At 42.2% G+C, this 15704-nt stretch overlaps 2 protein-coding genes across 2 annotated transcripts in view; both read left to right on the top strand.

The window, feature by feature from the left end:
- The window catches only part of LOC129685411 (cytochrome P450 2J4-like), a 51969-nt gene extending 50654 nt beyond the window's left edge, over nt 1-1315 (top strand). The window contains exon 9 of the mRNA XM_055618953.1: nt 1137-1315. Coding sequence (XP_055474928.1) covers nt 1137-1315 — 179 coding nt within the window. The remainder of the gene's footprint in view (nt 1-1136) is intronic.
- Nucleotides 1316-6860: 5545 nt separating this feature from the next.
- The window catches only part of LOC129685406 (cytochrome P450 2J4-like), a 45057-nt gene continuing 36213 nt past the window's right edge, over nt 6861-15704 (top strand). The window contains exons 1-4 of the mRNA XM_055618950.1: nt 6861-7070; nt 11824-11986; nt 13970-14119; nt 14583-14743. Coding sequence (XP_055474925.1) covers nt 6861-7070; nt 11824-11986; nt 13970-14119; nt 14583-14743 — 684 coding nt within the window. The remainder of the gene's footprint in view (nt 7071-11823; nt 11987-13969; nt 14120-14582; nt 14744-15704) is intronic.

Here is a 15704-nt window from a genome sequence, read left to right on the forward strand (position 1 = left end):
GAAAGAAAGAAAGAAAGAAAGAAAGAAAGAAAGAAAGAAAGAAAGAAAGAAAGGAAGGAAGGAAGGAAGGAAGGAAGGAAGAGTGGCAGAGTAGACATCTCACTTGATATAAAGTGCTTGCCTTGGATGCATAGAATAATTTGATCTCCAGAACTCACAAAGAAAACTTGGAGCATAGAGCCTGGGATTACACTTGAAAGGATGGTTTCTTGGCACTCAAGCTTGGCCAATTTGGCAAGTTCCAAAGAATTAGGATGCTATCTGTATAAAGGTGGGGTGAATGGCACCTGAGGATCAACACCTTTATTTGTCCTTTGGCATCCAGACAAATATGAACACAATTTGAAAATACATCTGCAGGTGCTGGAGAGATGGCTCAGCAGGTAAAAGCACTTGTTTGATCCTCCAGAGGTCCTTAGTTCAATTCCCAACAACTAAATGATGGCTCACAACCATCTATTCTGGAATCTGATGCCCTCTTCAGATAGAACACTCATACATACATAAAATAAATAAATAAAACATTTAAAAGAAATGAACAAAAATGAAAATACATCTGCACTAACAAGTCCACACAAACAGGGGCTTAAGGATGGGTTAGCCACTGTGTGGAGGGCTACTGTTCTGTGGGGAGACTTGACGGGGACACACTCTGAGGAAAGGGACAGTGAATTGCTGGCCTTTCTCTGGCTCATCAGAGATCATCCTGTGATCCCAGATATTCAATAGAGAGCCTGACAGGATGGACACAACAATAAATGTAGACAAAAATGTGTGTGTTTATATAAACACTGTGAGGGATGTGCAGTGTGGATGTGTGGATGTGATGTGCCCTAGAGCAATGGATCCCAGACTTGTGAGAATGCCTCCTGTCCAGGTCTTATTTCTACATATCAATATTCAATGCAAATTAATAGGATAACTGGGGAAATGACAATTTTCTGTGCTGACAAAAGTCAGGAAATACCAGTTTGAATCAGGCTCTAGTGGCTAAATCAGAAAGATCTTAGACACAATCAACTGGACACAAAGCCCTCGATCAGCTCAGGATTTGCAGCAGGAAGTTGGGGACAGCAGTCTCTTGATGCACCAAAATCGGCTGAGAAAGTGTCTTATCTTCTGATTTTACCTCATAGGAACTAGAGCTTGCCCAGGAAAACAACTGGCCAGGTCTGAGCTGTTCATTTTCTTCACTGTTCTTATGCAAAAATTTACCTTCAAGCCCCCTGTCAATGAGAAGCTGAGCCTGAAACTCAAAAAGGGCTTCAACCGTTCCCCAGTCAACTACCACATCTGTGCTATACCTAGACAGTGATGCTGGAGAAGGAAAGAGAGAAGACACCTTGAAGATATGGCGAATGCCTGAAGCTTCTCACCCTTGGTCACACAAGAGGAGAATGATGTCATAAATAAACATGCCTTAAGACATTGAAGAAATTGGGCTTAGAGTGTTAAGTTCCTGGCATACTGACCCCTTAGTTTGGTAGTGGGAAAACCATTTATGAGCTTAATGGCACATTTTTTATCTAAAAGTTTCAAGGAGAATGGTAATTTCTTTTATACAGAAAATGCATTAAATTGAATTAAAAATTAATAAAAAAACATTAATTATGAATTAAAAATTTAAACATCATGGGTCACTCCACCTAAAGTGGTGTGCCTTCAGTTTATATCCTTCCTCCTTTCATACACATGTACCTGTTTCTGACCCATTATATTCTTTGCCTGAAATGGGGCAAAGAGAATAAGAATCAGAAATGAGTTTCTGATTGCATCCACAGAAGCATGCCATGAAGACTCTCTCCCATATGACAGACCTGTCTCTAACTTATGTAGTTCTACCTCCAATTAGTCCTGGAAACCAGCAGAGCAGTGATGTTTCCTTACTCACGGGCAGGAAAAGCAAGTGTTATAAAATCAGTTTTCTCTCTTTCAAAAAATATTTATTGTTTCTTTGTGGTTTTTATCATGTACCTCAATCCCACTCATCACCTTCTTCCCTCTTGCCTTCTTTCCATCCTTGCAACCTTCCCCACAAAAAAAAGAAAAAAAACCTATCATGTGGAAGCTGTAATGTGCCACAGTGTGTCCCACAGTATGTACCCTTTATACCATACTTTTTTTGCTTGCCAACATTCATAGCAATCAATTGTTGCTTGGTACAAGGCCTCTGGCTTCTTTTACGCTGTCAATACTAGAACCTGACTGGGACATCGCTTGGATATCCAGTTGTTGCCCTGTGTCATGGAGATAATGCAGCAGTTCATTGATGGGGTAGATGCTGGGGTGAGCCATTTCAAAGGCCTGGATCTGAGACTGACAGTTATCTGAATTGGCCAGCCTGCAAGCTCTCATGCACCAAAAACACAGGGGCAAGATATCCTGCCCTGCCCTAGCTGGCCCATCCAGTGCTGCAGCCAGCAAGGGTCAGGGCCAGCAATCCTGCTCTCATGCCCTCAGGGCTGGCTCATGCATGCCCATGCCATCAGGACCATCTCTACTGTGCAGCCCAGGGAAGGTACAGGGCCTGTTCTCAAAATGCTACAGCAGAAATGGACTAGGCCTACTCTTCTATTCTCATGGCCTCTGAGATGGCTCACTGGCAGTCTGCACAACCAGGACCACAGAATCTACTCTGTTGCCCAGGCAAGGTGAAGGGTCCATTCTCCTGAGTGTTGAAGCAGGTGAGGAACCAGGGCAAGGTTCCTCACTCTCTTGACCCCAAGGCCAGCTCTGCTCCCTGCCTCAGGTGGCAAAATCAATTTTCATTTACAGGTTCTAGTTTGACCTTGACCTTAAACCTAGGGTTAGGTAATATGTGGTCACAGATAGGTAAAACCCTAGCTAAGAATCCTAGCAACAAGGCATATGGAACTGGAAATCGTCACCTCCTATAACCAGGAAAGATTTTCAATGTAGGAATGGGCACACCAACCCATCCACAAAACCTTCAACCCAAAATCTGTGCTGCCTACAAGAGGTGCAGATATAAACATGGAGCAGAAATTGAGGAAATAGCCAATCAATGAATGGCCCTATTTGAGACCCATTCCGTGAGAGAAAACCAGACCCTGACACTATTAATGATTCTCTGCTATACTTGCAGACAGGAGCATAGCACAACTGTCCTCTGAAAGGCTTTACCTGGCAACTGATGGAAACAGATACAGAGACACACAACCAAGCATTAGGCAGAGCTTGGGGAATCTTGTGGAAGAGGGGAGGAAGGAATAAAGGAGCCAGAAATGTCAAGGAAACCACAAGAAAACCTAGAGAATCAACTAACCTGGACCCATAGGTGCTCCTAGAGACCAAACCACCAATCAACAAGCAAGCATGGGAGGGGGGCTAGACCCCCTACACATAGGTAACTGATTGTTTGTTGTTTGTGGTTGGTTTGTGGTTGTTTGTGGTTCCTTTAACAACTAGAGAAGGGACTCTTTCTGACTCTATTACCTGCCTTTGGGTCCCTTTCCCCATTGGATGATAAGAAATGGCCAGTTGTAATTCTGTCACTCATTATTTGGAGACTTCACTAGGTCCATCTTCATATATTATAGGACGTTTAAACTGCATTAGGTTTCTATACATCCACTCAGATGTCCTTCATTTCCAGCTGTCTTTCCTCTCATTTTCTCCTTTAATCCCATCTCTCTTCCTCCTTCCCACCTGATCGTCCTGTTCTTGTTACTTTACCTTCCTCCTCTACAATCCACCTATAAAATGTATTCTAGTTCTCCCTTTTGAGGAGATTCATATGTCCCCTCCCCCATTTCCTTCTTCTATACCTAACCTCTCTGGGTCTATGAAACATAGCTTAGTTATCATTTATTTAATGGCTGATATCCAGATATAAGCAAATATATACTGTGTGTGTGTGTGTGTGTGTGTGTGTGTGTGTGTGTGTGTGTGTGTGTATGTGTGTGTAAATATTTATATTCTGGGTTTGTATTACCTCACTCAAGATGATTTTTCATCCATTTGTCTGCAAATTTTATGGTGTCATTTGTTTAAAAAGAGCTGATAACACCCTCAGAAAACTGACAGTGGGCCCCTACTGCTCAGGACAACTTCCACTCAGCTCGTTGAACCTCAGATGCTTTCCTGTATGGGAACTCAGTTTCTAATGTCCAGTTTCAAACTGGTATGTGTGCATTCAAAAAGGAATTGTCTATAAACTGATTGGCCTGCTCTTTGATCACCTCCCCCTCAGGGGAGTGCAGCCTTACCAGACCATAGAGGAAGACAATGCAGGCACTCCTGGTGAGACCTGGTAGATTAGGATAGATGAAAGGAAAGGAGGACTTCCCCTATTAGTGAAGGTGGGGGAGCAGTATGGATGGAGAAGAGGGAGGGAGGGTGGGATTGGGAGTGGTCGAGGGAGGGGGCTATAGGTTGAATAAAAAGTGAATAAACTGTAATTAATAAAAATAGAAATAATTTAACTTTCTCTCCTCCCCCAAAAAAGAGCTGATAATAATCCATTGTGTAAAAGTACCACATTATATCCATCTATTTTTCAGTTGAGAAATATCTAGGTTGTTTCCAGTTTCTGGCTATTATGAATAGAGCAGCAATGAACATGGTTGAGCAATTATCTCTGTGGTTAGGTATAGGAACAAGAGTGATACAGCTGGGTATTGAGGTAAATTGATTCTCATCATTCTGATAAACTCCATACTAATGTCCAGAGAGACTGTGCAAGTTCACACTTCCATCAGCAATGGAGAACTGCTCTCTATCCTCACTAGCATGAGCTGTCATTGCTATTATTGATCTTAGCCTTTCTGACAGGTATGAGATAGAATCTCAAAGCCATTTTGATTTGCATTTCCCTGATGGCTAAGGATGTTGAACATTTCCTTAGGTACTTCTCAGCTATTTCTGTTTCCTCTGTAGAGACTTCTCTGTTTAGCTCTGCGCTCCATTTTTTTTAATTGGCTTATTTGGCTTTTAGACATCAAATATGTTAAGTGTTCTTTATATATTTTGTATATTAGCCCTCTATCAGATGTGGAGTTGGTAAAATCTTTTCCCATCTTTTATGCTGCTATGCTGCAGCTGATGAGCTCTTATTTGGTAAAATTGTGCTGCTTCCCTAATACGCACATAGAGTCATGATGTCTCTCTAACTGTGGAAGCCAACTGATAGAGATCTACTTGGTAAGAGTGGGTGCAGCTGGACATTGATTGAAATCAAGCTTCATGACAATGTATTCAATATTCACTGACTTTTCAATAATACATTATACGTCAAATATCAGTGAGGAGCATGGAAAGCTGCAGGGCTTTCCCATTTCAGAGCACATGGTCTAGTCTTGATGGACTTGGGGAAATGGGGCTGTAAACACACAAATACATTAGCATTAGTGTTCCCAACTTGAGAATGGATATCAGAAAACAAGGTTTTAAAAACAGGCACAGCTCTGAACACCTTTCCTTACCTTCCTGACTGCAGAGTGAACTTCATGGGGAGGGAATTACTTCATAACCTTCCCAATGGTGCTTTCTCTCTGCCAATTGACAGGGGCTACAGACTCACAAGTCTGCCCACTTCCCTCCCCCCACACCCACACACAGTCTCTCTCCCCTGAGAAGCTGCTGCTTTGAGAGGGTGAGATCAGCAGCCCATGTGTGCTGCACACCTTAAACCCCAGCACTGGGGAGGAAGAAGCAGGTGGGGCCCTGTGGGTTTGAGGCCAAACTGGTCAACATAGTTCAAGGCTAACCAGAGACCCTGTCTCAAAAACAAACAAATAAAAGTGGGCTCACTTGCTGAGACCTCGAAGCCTCTCTTCTCACAGCTCTCACAAAGGGCATAAGTGGCCTCCTCCTGTTGCCAGTGACCTTAGACATGTAACATAGGCCACTTTTTAATTAGGTTGCCTCCTGATGTGAGACTTCCAACTCCTTCTGACACTGTTTTTATTCTTTTTTATTGTTATTTATTACAATGTAATAATTGTACTTATTACATTGAGGAGGCTGTGGCCCCCTCCCTCGTCTTCTCCCAGTCCCACCCTCCCTCCATCTTCTCCTGTGTCCCTCCCCTAGTCCACTGATAGGGGACGTCCTCCTCTCCTCCTTCTGTGTAGACTTCACTCTTTGTTAGGGTGTACTGACAGCTCTCTCTTGAGAATCAGGCCATGCTGTGGGTGGCACTGATATTCTCCTAATGAAACTCACCTGAAAACAATCTCAGGGACTCTCCCAAACACCTACCACCGTTTTTCTCAGTCCCTAAAATCTAACAAAGGGACACAGGCACGTGTGTGTGTGTGTGTGTGTGTGTGTGTGTGTGTGTGTGTGTGTGTACTTGCCAGCCATGGGGAAAGCTTGTTTACAAACCAGGAGCCTTCTGGGATGCAAGTCACAGGATCCCAGAGCCACAAAATGGCTTCGGAGAAAAGAATTCTGAAGAAGCAACCACTCTTCATCAGTCCTTCTAAACCGCATTTAGTGTGAGTTCTGGGAATACCTTGCCTGACACAGAGGTGAAGACAAAGCATCTGCAGGTAAGCAAGACTTGGGGGAAGGGGCGGAGCGGAGCACACCTTGGCAAGGTTTAGGAGGGCGGAGCCCAGAGAAGATAAGGTGAAGCACAGGGGAGCAGAGAGCTCTGTGGAAGCCTCCAGCTGTATCCAGTGCTGCCCCGCTGGGTGTAATAGGCTCCCAAGCAGGGCAGAGAGATGGGGCGGGGCCAATAAGGGATGGTGTGAACAAAGCAGAGGACAGGAGTTCTGGTAAAACAGAAAGAAGCTTGGTCCGCAAGAAACAGAGTGGAACTTAGCAGAGGGGCTGTCGGGACTGTCAGCACCACGTGGTGACGCAGGGGACCAGACCCCGCTTGGACCCTCACCATGTTTTCCACCACAAGATCCCTGGCGGCTGCTATCTGGGCAGCGCTCCACCCCTGGATTCTGCTGCTGGCTGCCCTTACTTTCCTGTTCTTGGCTGATTTCCTCAAAAACCGGCGACCCAGGAATCACCCGCCAGGACCCTGGCGCCTGCCTTTTGTGGGCAACTTGTTCCAGTTGGATTTACAGAAGTCGCATCTGGTAATTCAGCAGGTAAGAAAGGGTTTCTGGCTGTGCCATGACCCAGTCCTGGGCTGCAGGAACAGGAATTCTGGCACTGGGGACTGGAGTACCTGGCTGATGCTGGCTGCCTGCTAACCCAGCCAGTAGAGCTAGTTTCTAATCTGTGTCCTCATTTAAGAGACGCGATGTTTTAATCATCCTTGTATGAACCATTTCCATTGTTAGTCCATTATGGTCAGACAACACACTGTGTAGGGTTTCAGTTGTTTTAAGCATGTCTAGTGGTTGAGGATGGCAGAATAGTTCATTTTGATAAATAAGCTCTGCTGCTTTAAGAAATGTGTAAGCAAGTGCCCATTAGCTTAGTATGTTAAACACTCATCCATAAAACAAAAGGAACTGTTCTCTTGATCAGAATTTTGTACATCAGTTCTCTCCTATTGATACTTGCTTGGTGTTTCCACATCCTTGCTGACTGCTTGCTTACTGACTTCATCAGCTCTAGAGAAAAGTGCACTGAAGTCTCCAGCTCCTCCTGGAGTTTGCCTGTTTGTCCTCAGCTCTCCCTCCTTCCTTCCAACCTTTCCTGCATGTGTGGGTGCCTGAGTGTCTGCATGCCTGCAGGCATGTCTCTCTTGCTCTCTCTGTCTCTGTCTCTCTCTCTCTCACTGTGTGTGTGTTGTGTATGTGTGTGGTGTGGTGTGGTTTGTACACATTTGAGGTCACCAGGTATTTTTTGGCGCAATGACCATTTTCCTTTGTAACTTCCCTTTTTATTTGTAGATTTTTCAGTGCCTAGACAGAGTATACTTGGGTCCTGTTTTTTAAATTATTGTTTCAACTTCTTGATTCATCATTTATTATTCTGATCTCTTACCATTAGCTGAGGAAACACAGACCATGTTGTATACTTATTCTTATATGAGGATTTTTACTCCTTAACTGTATTGTTTTCTGTTTGTATTTCTGTTTCTTTATTCTTCTGTTATCCCTTCCCTGTGTGTTTCTTGGACACTTTCCTAGTAGTTGCGATTTTATCCATTCTCATTCTTTCATTACATCTCTCTTATCATCCTGTCAGAGACTGCTCTGTTATGAAATTGCTCAAGGAGCTTATGAGACTCTGGACTCTGCTAACACCATCTCCCACATGAAACAAATTGACTACAAACGTGACTGACCCCTGTCTCCCTCCACGACACAGCTGTCTCCGGTGTTATCCTCACTCACACTGAGAACCACATCAGACACAGCAGTGTCCTGTGCAGCTGGAAATCACAGGCAAATGAGTCTGAGGCCTTTGTTCCTTACTCCTCCTCCCATAGCTCTGTCTGTTTTCTGACTCTTCAAGTTCACAGTTTCCTTTCTGACCTCAGGCCCATGCTTTCCGGGTTCTTTCAGAGCAGACAGCAGCAGAAGGAAACTTCTCAGCTTTGCCTCACCTCAGAACGCCTGTCCCCTCCATTCCCACTCTCACTTTCCCCAGATTTTAGGACACAAGGTTGACAATCTGCTGCACTTAATGTTTTTAGATCCCACCCCCAACTTCATTCTGGTCTTTGTGGTTTCACCATAATTACTAAACTATTTTCACTCTGCTTTCAAGCATTTATCTGGGTTTCTAATTTTCATGCTGATATTGGTGGTTTCCTTCACTTGTGGCTTCATGCTGTTGGCTACTTCGTGGTAAGTCTGTATTTTGCCAGACTAGGAAGTTTCCACCACTCATCAAGAATTTTCTCACTGACACTTTCCCTTTCCTGTGTTTGGTGGACACTGAGGCACAGCTGTGCATCTCTGGTTCTGGGCCTTGCTCTTCAGCAGCTGCTTTCGCTGCACTGTGCAGGGTGGCTGCTTCTCAGCCCTGCAGAGCCTGTGGGTGTTCTCACATCACTTCTCTGCCGAGCTCTTCTGAGCAGACTTGCCCCCACACCACTGCAGCTTTCTGCCCTCGCTTTTCCCTTTGCTTCCTCTCTGTACCTTTCATTTCTTTGTTGAGACATGCCCATCATTCTAAAATTTGTGACACTTGCTTTAAAATATTTTATTTTACTATTCTCAGGCTGTGTCACATCAATAGACTTGAGATGTTCCTGTTTTAAGGTGAGTAATTTTACTTGCACAGGTAGCCTCTAAGGAATCTGAATAGCCACCTTTTTGAGTGGTGATTCAAACATAAATTAGGGTTATCTAGAGTCAACAGTGTGAATCCTGGTTGTCTCTGTGTGTGATTGCCCACTCCCACAGGAATTCACCTGACAGTGCTATCTGCACAGTCTGCTGAGAATGAGGATAGCTGCAAATGATAGCACCATTAGAATAAGGGGAAACAGAGTTGGAGACATCTACCTTCATCTTTTCTCTGAGGAGGAAACACTTTTGTTATCATAAGAGAGGATGGAAGATCAGTGTCCCACCGCAGGCTCCTTTGCAAACTGTCTTTGTAACAGTGTGGCTGTGTAGCCCATTGTTCTGCTCAGGGACTCAACCCAAATGTGATACCAAGGCAGAGTGAGTAATAGAGCTCTGCCCCTGAACCTCACTACTGCAACCTATTGAAGGGTTGGAGAAGTTCACATTGTTTTATGGTGTTCAACTCAAAGACATAGAGGCAAGAAGGCAGACATCTTGTCCTGCTGGACTGCACTTTTTTATGGCTTTGGCTAAAGACTGAAAACTCTGATGGGTTTTTACCCTCTGCCCACTACTTTGTAATTAGCATGATTAAGTAATTGCTTTACTTGAACCATAGTTTCCTAAAAATATTGACCTATATCTTTCTTTTAGTACTATATTAGATGTGAATACAGGGCTTAGGGGAAATGCCTAATGTCACAACAATGGTTCATATGAAACTGGGCCTGGGCTCTTCTTTGCAGTTGAGTTATTTTTCATCCATTTATTTTGTACTTTTTATGAGTTTACATTTTGAGATTTCTGGACACAAACAAGTGGATAAGTGGTTTAATTTACTTGTAGTTGTTTGGATTCTTGCCATCGGTAAACAGTCCTCACTGTCCGGTGGCCTTCCCACTGGTTCTCATCTTCCTCTTCATTCAGGCTCCATGACAGGCACACATGGCAGCTGCTCTTTATAGCATTTCCACTTTCCACTGAGCAACTAGTTGAGGAAAACAGGAATCTGGCTTCCCTTTGTTGTTTACCAGGGTAATGGCAAAGAAGGGCTTGAACCCAAAATTATTTGACTCAACGCTTATTCTCTGCCCTTCCTGCCTCTCTCTTCATGACATAATTAGTGGCTGTTTATTCATGGACTTAGTGAATAAACATTCATTAAATATGTACCATCACAGGCACAATGCAAGATGATTATGTGTAGAGTCTGTTCACCAAGTGTGGCATCAGATCAGATCACAATGGTTGGGAAGTTCTGTGAATAGCCTTTGGTAGAAGAATGGCCTAAATTGGGCTGCCCTAAAAGGAATGTTTAACAAGTACCTAGTGGAGTAAAACTATAAGTAATTCTAAATGGAGGAGCTGGCATGAGTTAAGACACAGTGGCAAAGAAGAAGCTGGCCTTCTTGTTGAGCATGTGGAAACTGTGTTTCCCACCCACCACACAAATTCTAAAGTTTCTTTATTGCACCTTACTGAATTATTTTAAGAACATTTTTCCTAAATATTCATTTTCTTTTTATTTATGAATGTGTGTATGTCTGTATGTGTGTATGTCTGTATGAGCACATACCTGCAGAGGCCAGAAGAAGACTCTGTTAGATCCCCTGGAAATGGAATTACAAGCAGTTGTGAGCCAACCAGTATGGGTGCCAGGAGCCAAAAGGTGGTCCTCAGTAAGAGCAGGAAGTTCTTTTAAGCATCACTTCAGCCCTGGAACATGCTTTAAACAAGGGAAAGTCTCATCAGTCTGAAGTGGTATGTTAATTATGTATTGCATGCATTACTACTTACTTGTTACAAAGCACCCCAAATACAACGGTGTAAACAAGATTAATACTTTTCCTTCTCCCAATGGGGTAATTATCTGAAGGCTGAATACCCAGGATGCAAAGGCTTCTATGTACCACAAGCTCCCTGGATAATTCCAGTTGCTCTGTATTGCCGCTCTGGTCCTCCACTATTTCATTTCTATACGTACTAGTAGTTGGAGAAGGGGAATTGTCAAGCAAGAAACTTTCATGACCGATGACCCAGAAGGCACCCATATAACCAGCATATTCCTCCAACTGGATATACCCAGAACAGCTGGGAAAAGAAAATTTTTCTTAAGAACCCACATGGTCAGATTGTACTTTGTCAACTCAATCCCTCATGGATGCTTCACTAGAGACCTTCCTTATTTGTCAAAACTTACATTCTTGTACATTCTTTTAGGAGTCCACAATAGATGCCCACTCAATTCATACTCACCTATATCAATGACTTTTTTTTTATAAGTTCTTTTTTTGGAGAGGATGGAGGTGGTTCAAGACAGGGTTACTCTATATAGCATTGGTTGTCCTGGACTCTCTATGTAGAGCAGGCTAGCCTCAAACCCACAGAGACCCTCCTGCTTCTGCCTCCCTGAGTGCTGGGATTACAGGCATTCAGGATGATCGGGAATTCATTTTTAATTGAATTTTTAATTTAGTCTACAGAAGGAAAAAATATTTTCAGAAACACTTCCCCAGATAAAGGTGCATCTCTCCATTCACATTAACACATAGACATCTCAATGTGTGTCTGTTTAAATACGCCCAGGTCTGCCATCCTGTGACACACTGACACAGACACACTCAGCTGTGACTATTGAAATGTCTTTCAGTTTGTGAAGAAGTATGGAAACATAATTAGCCTGGATTTTGGTAACATCCCTGCAGTGGTCATAACTGGACTGCCCTTAATCAAAGAAGTTTTCACTCACATGGAACAAAACTTTTTGAAACGCCCCATTACACCTATCAGAGAACGTGTCTTTAATAACAGTGGTAAGTTTAATTGAAGGCACTATTGACTTCAGTGGGTTATTTAAAAACAAACAAACAAACAAAAACTCTGTGTAAGTTTGGATGGAAAATGGGACACATGATTGGAAAGGTACTAGCAATAGCTGGAGGGAGAGAGTAGAAAAAGGAGATGACTAAAATGTATTGCACATCTATGGAATTTTCAACATAGAAAAAGGTGAAGTTAAAATTAAGTTTCTAGTACAATATAAGGAGTGTATACGATATGCTAAAGTACCTCTATGTCTGTAATTTTACAACATCCCTGTAAACCAAACCCTTCATGAAATGTTATGTTTAAAGTCAACTGGATGCCACATTTCCTAGATGAAAGCAGGCAGGAGTCTTAACAAACTGCAAGATATCCAGTGTGGCGAATATATTATTTAAGTGCATATTTAAGTGGACATAAAATGCTGATCTTGGCACTAAAGATCCCAGGTCTTAATTTTCATCATAGCTGCAAGAGAAGCTCTTGAGTGGTATTAGACAGAGAAGAAGATCTAACACTGCAATGCTGAGACTCAACTGGGATGCCAGCTAGAGAACAGTTATAAAAGAAGGAGTTTGAACATTCAAGGTGACAAAAAAATTGCAGTAGGTTAGACTGGCGTGGTTACATTAAAACTCCGTGGACTGAAGTCACTCAAGAGAGACACAACCATGGCATATGACTCAGTTATCTCGAAAACAGAGGTCTTAGGAGACTATCAGAGGGGGGGGCAGGAGTTGATGCAAAGAGGAACAATGGCCACAGACAAGGTGATTGGAGGTGTTGACTTCTATTTGGGAGTTTCAGGAATATAATAGTGACTTCTGTCATACATGGGCTGAGTCTAAATTCCTGAAAGTGACAAAGATGAAAGTCACCTGCATGAATCAGTGATATGTACCCTCTGGGACAAGACTACAGTTACCATCAAGAGAGGTTATTTACCTTATAGGAATTTGTTAGATTACCTGAAATAAAATATAGTATAGAAAGTAGGTTTTAAACCTAAACTTAAACTAAACTTAAACCTAAACTTAAAGAACTCTAATGTTGCAGGATTTAATAGAAAAATAAAACAAAAGTTATAGGAAATTTCTGGTGAAGAAGTAAGAGGAAGTTCTGTAACTGAAGGATCTAGAATGAAAAAAAGAGTTTCAGAAAAAAAAAAAAAAGACTGAATTGATGAAAGCATATATGAGGTGCAGGCCAGGAGCTGTGTTTAAAGAGTTGAACATTGTTCTGAAAGATAAGAAATGAACAGAAGCATGGCATTGTATCTTCCCTGAGACATGATAAGTGCCAAGCCCAACAGCACTCACCCCCAATGCAGCCCCCCATCTATATACATACGTATATATAAACATATACATGCATATATGTATGTACATACCAATATGTATAAACATATACATATATAGGTATGTGTCTGTATTGTGTATGAAGAACAATCATTCTTCTTAACTTCTTAAGTCATGTTGTCATTTTTTTTAAGGTATGTCTCTACTAGAACCTCCCTTATAATTCTTTTTTTAATTCCTTAGAAATGTGTGCTTTGTCTATCATGAGTGTCTTTCTGGTACTCATTATGACATAATTAGATTTACATGTCTACTAATGAAAGAACCAGAGAAGCTTGAATTTGAACAGCTGGGTGCCGATCGACTTGTTGCTTTTCAAAGCTTATTTTGCAATTTATTATCATGCCTCAATGTTTTACCAACTGAAATGGACATCTTCTTAGTTGGTAACAAACATGTAGAGTTTCTGCCAGTACAAAATTATATAATACATAAGAAGTATTTACTAAAGTATCTTGCAAGTCATGAGAACAAGTTAGCCACTTACTTCAGGGTTGTTTCTAGACAGCTATCAGTTCCCATACTGGGCTTTCTTTTTGTCTGTACACATGTTTAATACAGTTTTTCAGATACTGGTAAGCCACAATGTACTAATGCTCAATCTCTGTTTTCTAGGATTGATCATGTCCAATGGACAGACATGGAAGGAGCAAAGAAGGTTCGCATTGATGACACTCAAGAACTTCGGATTGGGGAAGAAGAGCTTAGAGCAGCGCATACAAGAGGAGGCCCACTGTCTCGTGGAGGCCATGGGAGAGGAGAAAGGTGAGCATTTCACAGGGTGGTGCAGGAAACTCTGGCCATTTCATTCACTGAACAGATTTTTATTAGTTGTCTAAAGCTTGTCCTTGGCATTCAGTGTGCTGAGCACTGAAGGTTGAATGATGAACACCCAGGCATGACTCTGGCCCAGAAGTTTGGCAGCTAAACACACAAATGGGTCACTAAGCATAGAGCTGAACTTAAAACATGACTATCTATGTTACTTCCCAGATACTGAACAAAGTCCTTGAATCCTGCCAGGCTCCATGTAGGAGACTCTGGCCAGATCTTTTCATAGTGTCTTCTACTGTGAATACTTTATGTCACTTCACACAGAGTAGAAACTTCATGAAAAAGAGAAAGGAAGAAAGAAAGAAAGAAAGAAAGAAAGAAAGAAAGAAAGAAAGAAAGAAAGAAAGAAAGAAGTTTAAAGACTCCACCCTCCCCCTCATCTCCCCACCTCCAGGACAGCCTTTTGACCCTCATTTCAAGATCAACAATGCAGTTTCCAATATCATTTGCTCCATTACCTTTGGGGAACGCTTTGAGTATGAGGATGGTCAGTTTCAGGAGCTGCTGAGGTTATTAGATGAGGCCACATGTTTGGAGACATCAATGATGTGCCTGGTAAGTTCTCTGCCTTTACATATTTTGGAAAAAAATTGGATTAAGACTTCTTTAAAAACAGATAGGTTTTTCTTTTGTTTTGGGAAATTTTTGAGGCTGATATATAATGTCTTAAAAGTTGAATGTGCTTACTGAAATCTATACACCTAAAGAAGATAAACAAGAAATAGGACCCGGGGTAAGATGATCAATCTTCACTTAGAAAGACAAATGGGATGGACATTGGATGTAGGAGAAAACAAGTAACAGGACAGGAACTTACCACAGAGGGCCTCTGAAAGACTCTACCTAGCAATGTATCAAAGCAGATATTAAGACTCAGAACCAAACCTTTGGCAGAATGCAGGGAATCATATGTAATATGAGGGAGTTAGTAAGACCTGGAGAGGACAGGAGCTCCACAAGGACCAAATATATCATGGCATAGGGTTTTTTTATGAGACTGTTTCTCCAACTGAGGACCATATATGGAAATAACCTAGAACCCCTGCTAGGATATATATGGTAGCTCACTATCCAAGTGGGTACCCTAGTAAGGGGAACAGGAACTATTTCTGACATGAACTCAATGGCTGGCTCTTCAACCTCCCATCCCCCGAGGGAGGAGCAGCCTTGCTAGGCCACAGAAGAGGACATTACAGCCAGTCCTGAAGAGATCTGATACGCTAGGGTCAGATGGAAGGGGAGGAGGTCCTCCCCTATCAGTGGGCTTGAAAAGGGGCAGGGAGGAGATGAGGGAGGGATGGTGGGATTGGGAGGGAATGAGGGATGGAGCTACAGCTGGGATACAAAGTAAATAACCTGTGATTAATATGAAAAAATAAAAATTATTATTAAAAAATTAAATGTGCTACAAACCTATTTATAATGTAAGAACATAGCATATGGAAAACATTTCTAACATTTATATTAACTATTTAATATTTATGCTAGTACATACACATCTTTTAAAAACAAATAA

The sequence above is a fragment of the Psammomys obesus genome, unplaced genomic scaffold, assembly GCF_907164565.1.
Source record: "Psammomys obesus unplaced genomic scaffold, mPsaObe1.curated_primary_1811, whole genome shotgun sequence".
Taxonomy (NCBI): domain Eukaryota; kingdom Metazoa; phylum Chordata; class Mammalia; order Rodentia; family Muridae; genus Psammomys; species Psammomys obesus.